Genomic DNA, 12,370 nt, shown 5'->3' with positions numbered 1-12,370 from the left:
CACACATTCCTATGTTCAGGGGTCCACTTCTCACCACAAAGGTAGCACAAATTCTTCTTCTTCTTGTCATCAATAATTGCTTGAGATAACTGCTTAACCAACTTGTTTCTTTTATCACCCAGATCATCTTTTGGAGTGGGTTTAAAGGATGGCTTAACATCTGTAGCCTTGTAAGCCTTAGGTTGTCCCATGCCACTGCCATACACTGTGGGGAACCTAGAAATAGAAGAAGTTGTAGCAGGTGCAGGAAGTTTGTTTTCATCATTGGAAACCCCTTTGACCATAGGCTTAGTTCCAAAGTGACCAATACCCAAAGTCTTCTCCTTCCAATTGTATTTGGGTTCATAAAGCTTTGCCAACTGCATGGCCTCTTTAAGAGAATTGGGCTGTTGAGCTGCAACATCTGAAGCAATACTAGGGTGCAGACCGTGGATGAACTTGAGCATTCTAACTCTTTCATCAATACCATGAAGAAACAGAGCCAATTTTCAAAACTGTTTGATATAATTTTTCACTGATCCTTGCTGAGTAAGATCATACCACTTAACAAATATATTGATCTCTAGTAAAAGGAGATATAAAAGTTTTAAGCATTTCAGCCTTGAATTCATCCCAAGTATTAAAAGTTAACCCTTCTTGTTGTAGATGCCTCCACCAAGAGTGGGCATAATCTTCAAGATGAAGAACAGCAAATCTGATTTTACCTTGATCACCCTTTGGATATAGAAGGAAGTAGTCATCCATCTTGCTGAGCCATTCCTCCAATTCCTCAGGAGAGGTAGAATCACCTTTGAACTTAGGAAGTATAATCTTGTCTTTCATATCTTGTCTTGATGAACATGTCCTTTTGGTTCTATAGATTTAACTGTTTGTATATATTGTTGGAATGTCATTGTTGCCCTAAGGTCTGCCGGTAGCAACTTATATTCGTGGAATTTTTGACACAACTCTTCAGCTGCTGAACTGTTGTTATTAGGAGTCTTACCATGTGCTGAATCCTTATCCATATGAGCTGTAACTCCACTGGAGTGATAGGTCCTTTGGGTAGAAGCCATAAAACCAACTAGTTCAGTTACATGTATAGGATCATTATCATCATCATTTGAACCTGAGTCTCCATCAATTTGGGGATCCACAGGTCTCTTCCCATCATAAATTTGGCTTCTCTTGAACTGGTCAAACCTTTTATTAAAAGTGGCAGAAATGTTCTGCATCCTTTGGTCAATCCTTTGATTATTGGTCTTAATCTCATTAGTTAACTCCTTGAATATCTGTAGCATTGGGTCCATACAACTCTTTATGATCTGCTCTTGGTTAAGGGATGCTTGTACTTGAGGAGTTGCTGCTAAATCCCCTTCAACATTGCCAACATGAGGATCATTGGGCTCAGAAACTACAGTCTGATCATCAATTGGTTCCTTTTCTGAGATGGAATCAAGGATACCCATTGGTTGCTTACTAGCTTGACTAGTAGCCCTCTTTACAGGCATCTTCAATGACTTGAATTTAGAAAAAATGCACTATCTTAGGCCCTAATCAAGAACCAGTACCAAAAGCCCCAAATGCTAGTCTTGCCCTAATTTCGCAGGTCAACTTTTAGAGAGAAAACTTGAAATTTCCCACTTGATTAGGCAATCCTTATGCCAAAACTGAACCAAAGAGCCAATCAGGAGTAGAAATTCATAACATTACACCTGGATGGCGAGAAATTGCTAGACTTTTGGCAAATGACAATCCTGCGCTAGCTGTTGCAATTGATTTTTGAAATTCTCAGTAGTAAAAAACCAGATCACTATCACACTTTGTCAGTTGCATTCATGGAGCTAGGCGACCATCTGCACTAAAGTTGACCCGAAATGGAGCTGTACATCTGAAGTTCGCAGCAGTTCCTCCATGCCAGCCAGTCGAAATAGCTCATAACTCCTCCAAATAGTCTCGGATCACCACCAGACTTAGGGAGCAGCCTTATGAGATTAGTGCAAACAGATCAAGCCAAGAACGCCTTAGTTTGGTGCAGGAAAACAGCAGATCGTCGCTTTCTTTAGTCTCTTGCGCCAGATATAAAATTACTTCAATGTTTACTAAATACTCCACCATTTTAGGATTCTCACACATAGAAATGATCAGGGAAGCAAGGGCTTTCGACTGATGCAAGAAGCCCCAAATTCTGAGCACTTTGAAAATCAGGGTTTCTGAGAGCCTGCCATGTGGCAGCTCACAACAGAGAGCACTTCTGGCGCTGGATTTTTGCACAGAGGTAGGCCCTAGGCTCAAGAGTAGACGCTTTAAATTTCAAAGTAATTGGATAAATAATTTCCCACGAAAAGTGCTCTGATACCAATGCAACAGGACTTCTCCTAACTAACAGTAAACACTACTAAGTTTAGTAGAATTTGCAAGAAAGTTAAGTACTGTAGTACCTTATGTTTAGAAAAAGGGTAGGAGAGGAAGATCATGGGCTAGATCTTCAACTGGGACTTGTGAGGGGCTGCACAAGGACAGGAGGAAGTCAATCCTTTTTAGAATTCAGCTGAGTATTGAACTCTTGCTGTATATTCTATTCCAGTAATGAAGTACAAGTCATGAATGAATATGCCAAGTACAACTAGACCCCCTATATAGGTATGGCCCAGGGGAGTACAAAGCAGTATTGCTTATGGGATTACCTCCTAGGATGCCATGTGGCAACTTATGGTATCCCCTAAAGAAAGGGAAAAACACTTACAAGCCAATAAAGGCCTTTCTACTACCTTTAGCCTAAGCAAAAAGTAACCCTCTATTACAGCATCAGAACCGAGCTAGGTAAAATTAAAGCTATACAATAGATGCCTGAGCCTTAGAACCTAACTAAATTGTGTTCTTTTATGGGGTTTATCTGCTCCCAGGTACTGTGTTCTAGGCTGGAACACCTCTAGGAGGCAGCAGATTCGCAAAGGAAGGGGAAGCAACAAGAAATGGGTAGGAGAACAGGGTCGTACAACTAGCGAGAAGACCTCAAAAGGCGTGCAAGAGATCCGTACATGCAGCAATGGACCTTGGTGTGCATGCAAACAGGCCGTACAGCCAGCAACGAACCTAGATATGTGTGCTAAATGATACGTACAACTCAGCAATAGAGCTCGGGGTGCACGCCAATGCTCACAGGTAAGCCATATAGCCACGATCTGCCTTGGAATGCACGCAGCCAGACTCAAAATGTGTGCAACAGTACGGATGATCACGGGCATGGAGAAAATCATTGTATGTCAAAGGAGCAGCCTCAACGTGCATGCTTGAGAGACAAAAACAACACATGCAATTGAAGGACTGCCACGTGGCTCGTTAAAGCCTCTAACCCACTCTCCAAGATCACACTTATGCTTTACCTTGGGCCGAACATTTTGGGCCCTCTTATTCCTTGCCTTGGCCTAGCACTTGGGCCTAGTAGGTGCACTTAGAACTAGACCCTACTTTAATATTAGCTCCTAGGGACTTTCAGGAGTTTTGCACTTCCTCTAGGCTAGTCCCCAAAGCCAAGGTAGTCACAGTTTTTGTGCCAACAGAATCACGTCTCTGTGATAGCAAGAACTGCTCGAATCGTGGCCTTTTAACTGTCAGTTCAAAAGTGTCCTCATAATTGACTTCTAATTGTCTAGCATAGCCCTTAGCCACAAGTCTGGCCTTGTACTTGTCCACCGATCCATCTGCTGTATACTTGGTCTTGAAGACTGACTTGACACCAATAACCGATCGTTTGAATGGCCTTAGAACCAACTCTCAAGTCCCATACTTCTGTATGGTTTCCATTTTCACTTGCTTGGCTTTCCTCCAAGTCTCCAGGAAAAGGCCTTCCTTAATAGAGGTAGACTTCTTGTCTTGAAGCTTACCCCTTTGCTTCTTTGGAATGTGTACATAGGCATCACTCCCAAATACACGGAAACGGGACACATCTGGTTTCTTACCAAAATAGGCCTCAAATGGAGTCACTTTTGGAACAACGGTCATTGGAGATCGATTTGAGAACGGGCTACCATCAGGTAGGCATATTTGGGATCAGGTAAGGATATTTTGGAAAGATGTCTTTTTGTACGTGGTTCAGCCATTACGAGTCTTTTTGGTGCTTCCATTTGGATTCACTTATAACTTTCCAACAAATGATGAATCATTTTTCGGTCCATATTTGGGAAAGGCTTTTGTGGTCTTTTCTAGATGTCATCTTTGATTTACAGCAAGACTTGTGTGGAGCATGGATGCCATCTATGGATAGTACTGTCCATACTTCGAAAAGAGCAGGTTAACCTAGGGTCATGTAAGCTAACCCTTGGATGATTAGGACATGACATACTTTTGTTACAGTTGGGGTAGTTTTGGGGTTGAGACACCCAGGACACCCATGTCTATATTTGTGTGAGCCTCAGCTCATTTGAGTGAGGTCTCTTGTGAATACCTAGCTAGGATGGAGTCTATCCGGGCCTATAATTCCCTAACGACATCTGTGCATAGATTGGGCTGTGGTATGGGACACAGTCTTGCCTGGGAGTTTACTCGTGTGGGGTTGCTTGACCTTTATCTTGGGAGTGATCCTTGTGAGGAACAATGGTTGCATCGTTGGAATTTGGAAAGGTAACCTCCCCATCTGTAAGCCCCCAAATGAGGAGAGCATGGAGGGAGACCTAGAGCAAGACTTGCCACATGGGCATCTGCCCAAAGAAAAGAGAAAGAGGGGGCTGCCACATGGGCAGCATCTCACAGCAAACATAAGCAGAGGTACCTGGCTGTCTCGGCAGATCTGTAGGGAGCAAATGACATCACAGCAGTACAAATGGCCATGTCAGCAGTACAGAATGGTACGGGACTGTGGAGCAGTATGTACAAAGCTAGGGCGCAGCATCCAAGGCTGGAAAGGTCCCAAACAGAGGCAATAGTGACCTGACCAGTGGCGCAAAGCCATGTGGCAGGCGGAACCAGAAGCAGCACCAAAAGGGCCAGTGAAAGGCCCTTATATAGGACAGGGAGGCAGCTAATCAGGCCGACTGGAAACTCGGCTGGCTAGGGCTGCATAAGGCCTGCCAAAAGTCGCCTGGGTCGGCCAAACAGGCTGCCTGGGTCGGTTATTTTGGGGGAGGTTTGCCCTATAAAAGGGAGGCCCCAAGGCCTCATTTCATCATCCACCAGGGCAGCCTTCAAGGAGCAGACTTGGAGCAGAGGAGCAGCACAATCGGGGCCTACATGAGGAACCGTAAGGGCATGCAACTAAAGTCTAACTTCCACATAATCCCCCCTATCTCTTTCTTTTCACATTACAGACCAAGAATATCTACGAATATTCCACTTAAGGCTGAAGCACATGAACTGGGAATTCTAGACAAGTCTTAAAGGACTATTTGCTTACATGATTAGCTCATAAAACTATTCTGTTAGCCTCTATTACAATATACCATCATGTTTTGGTGAGGGCCACTAAATTTCTCAAGCTGGCCACCTTGTGGCGAGTTTTTTGTATTGCTTTGTTAAACATGGAGTGATGTATGTTTTTTCTTTGTTATTAAGGTTCGGGCTATATATAAACAGGCATGAAAAACAATTTAGATCCTAATATTCTTTGACCTATGTTGTTCATGTGAACTATCTTGAATATTGAATAGTTCAGATATGTTTTATATTTTGCTGGAGTGATTTCCTAAAAAAGTGTGGTTTCAAAGTTGGTCTTGTATATTTGTCCTTTCAATGACTTTGTTGTCTCATTGCAGCGTGTCAATTTGCGGAGCAAAATTGAAGAAGAGGAAAAAGAGAAACAACAGAAGCTTGCTCAGGAGTAAGTAAATCCATGTGTTTTTTATGTTGATTCAAAACTTTCTTCTAGATTGCGACAACACTGCTTTAGTCTAGGGCTTATTTAGAGGTGAAGTGGTCACTGGAGCACCTGTATGCATCGCAAAACGAACACGAGCTCTTTCCAAAACACAACCAATAGTATGCTATGAAATGAACCAACAGAAAACACTGATGTGCAGAACATATGAAGGCAAGCAGAACCTCAATTCGTCCACGGAAGTGGGAAAGTGTGGCTCTTGGCAGAGCACAAACTCTGGCTGGTGCTGGGCAAAATACATCCAAGGATGTGCTGAACTGAGGGAGATGGAGCTGCTACTACTCAGTGTGTATGCTCCTGCATGCCTCGGTGAAGAGGGCTTGACTTGGATGCAAGGACTAACGGAGGAACATTCTTTATATAGGGCATTCCATCTGTGAATTGCTGAACATGTATAGCTAACCAGGCTAAACAACCGACCAGATCTAGATTTGGACTAGATACATTGCGCTTGTGTTAGAATTATTGCTATAATTTAGCAGTGACCAATGTAATGTAATAAGTAGGTTAGGGGCACTTTTCCCTCACTTAGAGGTTTTTCCCCCTAACCACAGTTAGTTCACTAACTATGGTTAGCGAAGGATAAGGTTTTGTCACTTAAACAAAACCTACCACTCCATTCAGTTGTAACTCTCTCATCTAATTGCAACTACGTTTTCAGCTCTCACACTCTCCTGCTCTCGTTCTCACCTTTGCTCTCTCTCACATTCTCACATTTGGTATCAGAGCAGGTTGATCCTGCTCCCTGCTCCCTTCTTCTCGTCCTCCAGCTCCAACCCGCAAGCTCCATCTGTTCACCTTCCGTACAGGTCGTCCGTACAATTCGTACGGACTGATACCGTACATTCCGTACTGTACCTGCGACGCTTGTATCAGCACCTCCTGCATCAGTGCCGTACAACCTGTGTCTCCGTACATTCCGTACAGCTCGAAACAGTCCGTGGAGCACCGTCTGTACCTGCGTTGCCATTCCGTACCGTCGCACTTGTGATGTACTTTCTTTGTACGACTGTCGTACAATAGTACAGTTATTGTACCATCTGTACTTTGCACGTGCAAACCGTACATCTAGTATGTCGTCCGTACCAGTGACTAGTTCGTCAGGCGTCCATACAGTTGCAAGAGCTGAACCGTGCGTACACAGGAGGGCACTTGTCCGTACAACTTGATCGTACATTCAGTACAGTTGTACACGATGTTGTTCATACAACAATATTGCACCTGTCCGTACAATCGTACCAGCAAGCCCGTATAAAGAGTCAGCGCCATACTGCCCGTACAACGCTGAACCTGCTTCGTGCATCGGTTGTTTTCTTTGCAGGGTCTTCTTCAGCAGAGGATTCTTTGCAAGGGCCACTTTGCAGGTGTATTGCAGGCAGATTGCAAATTTATCAAGGTGTTTGGAGCTTTTGTAAAAATTTTGGCACACATTGCAAGCAAATTGCAAAGATTGGCCAAGAAATTGGGGCTTTTGCAGGAGATTAACTATTTGGGTGAAATTTGGCTCAATTTCAACTCCAAATTTGGGGCTTTTGTTTAGAAATTGCAGATTTGGAGCTTTTAGTAAATTTGCCCCTTTTTGGTTGCAATTTCAAGCCACAAATTGGGGCTTTTGTGTTGGGAGAGCAATTTTGCAGGTTTCAGTTCACACTACCTTTTTGTGAGTGCTTTGAAGCGCTTTTGGCAGGTTTTGGGAGAGATTGGATGCTCTAGCAGATTTTTGACAGAGACATTACAGAGATTTGAGTTGCATTTTTAGCCAGTGTTTGGCTGTGTTTTTTTGGGATTTGTGCACTCCATTCCCAGCAAGGGAATTCAAATTTGCATTTGCTGTATTTTCTTTCTCAGACATGGCCCAGCAAATTCGGTTTCAGTGGTCTCTCACAAGAGGACAAGCTGGATGGTACCAACTACTCCCTCTGGAGTTTTATGGTATGCAATATTCTGATTTCTCATAATTTGTGGGACTATGTAAGTGGGGATGAGTTCCGGCCAGCAAATGTGGCACCTAATACCCCTCTCCAACAAGGAGGAGGCAGAGGTCGTGCACAGGGTACAGCTGTAGCACAAGTTATTGGTGCAGTTATACCTACCACTCCAGAGCAGAAGAGATGGGATTCACGTGATGCTTTAGCTTTGTCGTGTATTTCTCTTTCAGTGAAAAGATTCATCATTCCACATATCCGGTCATGTAAGACCTCAAAGGCAGCATGGGATATTTTGGAGAGCATGTATGCAGCTCAGAATGATGCCAGGGTGTCTTTTTTGAAAAGAGAATTTTCTCATACACATATGGAAGAGGGTGACTCCATGTCAGTGCTCCTCACAAAGCTACAGGATTTACGAGAGCAGTTGCTGAATATTGATGAGATCATTCCTGATTCAGAGATGATTACCACTACTCTGAATTCTCTTCCTGAGTCTTATCTCAGCTTTCATACCTCGCTGAATTTGTCGTTGAGGGAGGGTGCAAATCATCTCACTTTTCACGAGTTGATAGGACTTCTGCTGCAGGAAGAGCAGACCAGGAAAAACATGGCTTCACGAGCAGGTGAACATGCTATGCTCTCAAAATTCAAGCCTAAAGTAAAGGGACAGGCAAAGACTTCAGCAAATCAGCCTTCCAGTGGTTCAGGACAGCCTTCTCAAAAGGCTAAGGGTGATGCAGGTAAGCCCAAAACGAAGGGAATATGTCATTACTGCAAAAAGCCAGGTCACTACATTGGAGAATGCAAGAAAAGGCTTGCAAAAGAAAAGAAAAACAGCTCCGGTATGGTTGTCTCAGATTCAGCTCCTCATGCATTTGACAATGAGCAAGCTACAACCAACTTTGTGGAGCACGACTATGCCTTCTTGTCTTGCATTTCAGACTCTCAGTTGGCTGCTCGGGATAGTACAGCCAATTGTAATGATGACACTTATGCTTTCCAGACATGCAGTTATGATTCTTCCAAGGATGCATCAGCTTTCAATGTCAATGAGACACAAAATACATGGTATTTTGACAGCGGTGCCTCAAAGCATATCACTTCCAAGAAGTGTCTCTTCACATCTTTGCATCCACCACCTGTCGGTAAAAAGGTCACATGTGCCAACAACTCCTCTTATTCAGTCCGTGGTATAGGAGAAGTTGAACTTACAGCCATTGATGGCTCAACATTCAGAATTTCTGATGTCTTGTATGTGCCTGGTATCACAAAAAATCTACTTTCAGCGTCCACTCTTAACAGAGCTGGATCTCAGGTCATTTTTTAAGATGACGAGTGTGCAGTCCATGATAGAGAGCATGACTATGCCTTGAGATTGTCTGGCACTCTGTTGCGTGGTCTTTTTCAGCTTGACATGTATGAGAAAAGACCAGCACATGCTCTTATAGTTTCCAATCCTACTGCTGCTATGCAGAATGCGGAGTTATGGCACGTGAGATATGGACACATGCATTATGGCAGCTTGATGACGCTTCAAAAACATGCCATGGTTGATGCATTGCCTCCTCTTGAAACACCTCCTCCACATGCCTGTGAAGGGTGCATTCTTGGTAAAATGCACAGATCTCCTTTTAAGAAGGATGGATCAGTTAAAGCTGTTCGAAAATTACAGCTTATACATAGTGATGTCTGTGGTCCTATGAGGACTCCATCATTGGGTGGTCATCTTTACTTTGTCACTTTTATAGATGACTACTCCAACTACTCTTGGGTTTATGGGCTGAAACACAAATCAGAAGTGTTTATGGTCTTCAAACACTTTGCAGCCATGGTTGAGAATGAATCTGGACTCAAGATACAGACATTATGCACTGATAGAGGAGGGGAGTACTTGTCTGCAGATTTTGATGCTTTTTTGAAAGACAAGGGCATTGTATATCAGCTTACAGTGAGGCTAACTCCTCAGCAAAATGGGAAAGCTGAAAGAAAAAATCGTACTCTTATGGAGATGGATAGATGTATGCTGAAAAGCAAAAAATTACCTCACAAATTTTGGCTTGAAGGTCTCATGTGTGCCAACTATGTTTTGAATCGGGCACCCACAAAAGCTTTGAAGACCAAGACTCCCTATGAAGTTTGGCAAGGGAGAAAGCCTTCTGTGGATCATTTCCGTGTCTTTGGATGCCTTGCATATGCTCATGTGCCTATTGAGTTCCGGCATAAATTGTCTGATAAGGCAATCAAATGCATTTTTGTTGGGTACAGTGCAGAGAGCAAGGGCTACCGTCTCTACAATCCTGTCACACGCAAGATCATTGTCAATAGAGATGTAATATTTTCAGAAAATTCAGCTCACACTCAAGCTGAATTTGATATGCCTTCTTCTTCCGTTGATGTCTTTGAGGGGTTACTACCCATTGCCTTGGGTTCCCCTGTTGATATATCTGATGAAAATCAGAATTTTCAGATACCTCCACATGCTTCGATTCAGCCACAGGATGCCATACCACCTCCACAAGCCATGTAAGAGGTTGTTCAGCAAGAAATTGCAGATATACATGCAGCAAAAACAGTCCCAAATTGGCTGTTACAAACTCTCAGGGAGAGTAAAATTGATGCTCCATTACCTGGCAGAACTCGGAGTGCAGTAAGGCATGGGGGAGGTGCTCTTTCAGTTGAATCAGCTTATGCAGGTACTCTTCTTGATGAGGAGGAATCTGAGACATTTGAAGAGGCACAGGATAATGTGCATTGGATGAATGCCATGCACGATGAGTTGCAGTCCATTGAGAAAAATCAGACATGGGAAGTTGTCGATTTGCCACTAGGTAAACATGCCATAGGTACACGGTGGGTTTTCAAAGTTAAAAGAAAGCCCGATGGCACCATTGACAGGTACAAGGCAAGGCTGGTCGCAAAAGGATATGCTCAGAAAAAGGGCATAGACTATGAGGAGACTTTTGCTCCTACATCCAGAATGACAACCATCCGGTCAGTCATAGCAATGGCTGCAAATTTTCAGTGGAATGTTCATCAATTGGACATAAAAACAACCTTCCTTAATGGAGACTTGTTGGAAGAGGTTTATGTCAAATAACCTCTAGGCTTTGAAATTTCAGGTAACGCACTTCAGGTATGCAAGCTGAATAAAGCTTTGTATGGGCTGAAACAGGCCCCACGTGCATGGTATGCAAAGATTCATGCCTTTCTGACCAGCAAGGGGCTGCACAACAGTCCAACTGAAAGCACCCTCTACATCAAGAAGGATGGGGGGGATATTTTAGTCATCATTCTTTATGTAGATGACTTACTGCTCACAGGGTCAAATGAAGATAATATTGCAGATTTTAAAGCTGAATTGCAGACCACTTTTGACATGTCAGATTTGGGGCTGCTACACTTTTATTTAGGGATCCAGTTCACTCAAGAGCAAAGTGGCATCGGTATGTCTCAATCCAAGTATGTGCAAAAACTCTTGGACAGATTCAACATGCAGGATTGTAAGCCCATAGCTACTCCCATGGAGCCGGGGCTGAAGCTTACAATGCATGAAGCAGGTGAATCATTTGATGTCACACTCTACAGTCAGGCTGTTGGATGCCTCATTTATCTCTGCAATACACGACCTGATATTCAGTTTGCAGTTTCTCAAGTGAGCAGACATATGCACAGCCCAAAGACTATGCATTGGCAGGCGGTAAAACGCATCTTCCGTTATTTGCAAGGTACCAAGTCTTTTGGCTTGATGTTTCCCAGAGGGGGTGACTTGCAGATGCATGCCTACAGTGACTCAGATTGGGCTAGAGATTATGACACTAGGCAGTCCACAAGTGGCAATTGTTTCTTTTCGGGCAAGCTTGTATTTCTTGGTTGAGCAAGAAACAATCTACAGTGGCTACCTCTTCATGTGAAGCTGAGTACAGGGCAGCTTTCACAGCGACAGTTGAATGTGTTTGGTTGCGTCGTTTATTTGCTGATCTTCATCTTTCATTGGAGGGCCCTTCTCCAATTCTCACTGATAGTCAGAGTGCTATTGCAGTAGCAAAGAATCCTATGTTTCATGCTCGCACGAAGCACATTGAGGTTCATTATCACTACGTTAGAGAGAAGTTGCATGCAGGAGAGATCAGCATGATCTATGTGTCAACACATGACAATGTTGCAGACATTTTCACCAAAGCACTTCCACGTGAAAAGTTTGAGGCATTTCGTAGTGCCCTGAACTTATCTCCTTTTGGTGATTGATCTTTTCCTTGTACATGACATTGGCACTGCAGGGGGGTGTTAGAATTATTGCTATAATTTAGCAGTGACCAATGTAATGTAATAAGTAGGTTAGGGACACTTATCCCTCACTTAGAGGTTTTCCCCCCTAACCACAGTTAGTTCACTAACTATGGTTAGTGAAGGATAAGGTTTTGTCACTTAGACAAAACCTACCACTCCATTTAGTTGTAACTCTCTCATCTAATTGCAACTATGTTTTCAGCTCTCACACTCTCCTGCTCTTGTTCTCACCTTTGCTCTCTCTCCCATTCTCACAGCCTGACCAAGCAGACCCAGTCAACTTGTTTCATTCCATGCAAAAGTA

The 12,370-nt window shown here is 43.4% G+C and overlaps 1 protein-coding gene across 1 annotated transcript in view; it reads left to right on the top strand.

The window, feature by feature from the left end:
- The window catches only part of XCT (XAP5 family protein), a 73,969-nt gene that overhangs the window by 41,605 nt on the left and 19,994 nt on the right, over positions 1-12,370 (top strand). Inside the window, exon 4 of the mRNA XM_087397510.1 lies at positions 5,730-5,794. Coding sequence (XP_087253636.1) covers positions 5,730-5,794 — 65 coding nt within the window. The remainder of the gene's footprint in view (positions 1-5,729; positions 5,795-12,370) is intronic.

The sequence above is a fragment of the Dipteris shenzhenensis genome, chromosome 26, assembly GCF_047967505.1.
Source record: "Dipteris shenzhenensis isolate YYH24624 ecotype China chromosome 26, Dip_SZ_1.0, whole genome shotgun sequence".
Taxonomy (NCBI): Eukaryota; Viridiplantae; Streptophyta; class Polypodiopsida; order Gleicheniales; family Dipteridaceae; genus Dipteris; species Dipteris shenzhenensis.
This window is presented reverse-complemented; position numbering and strand designations above follow the sequence as displayed.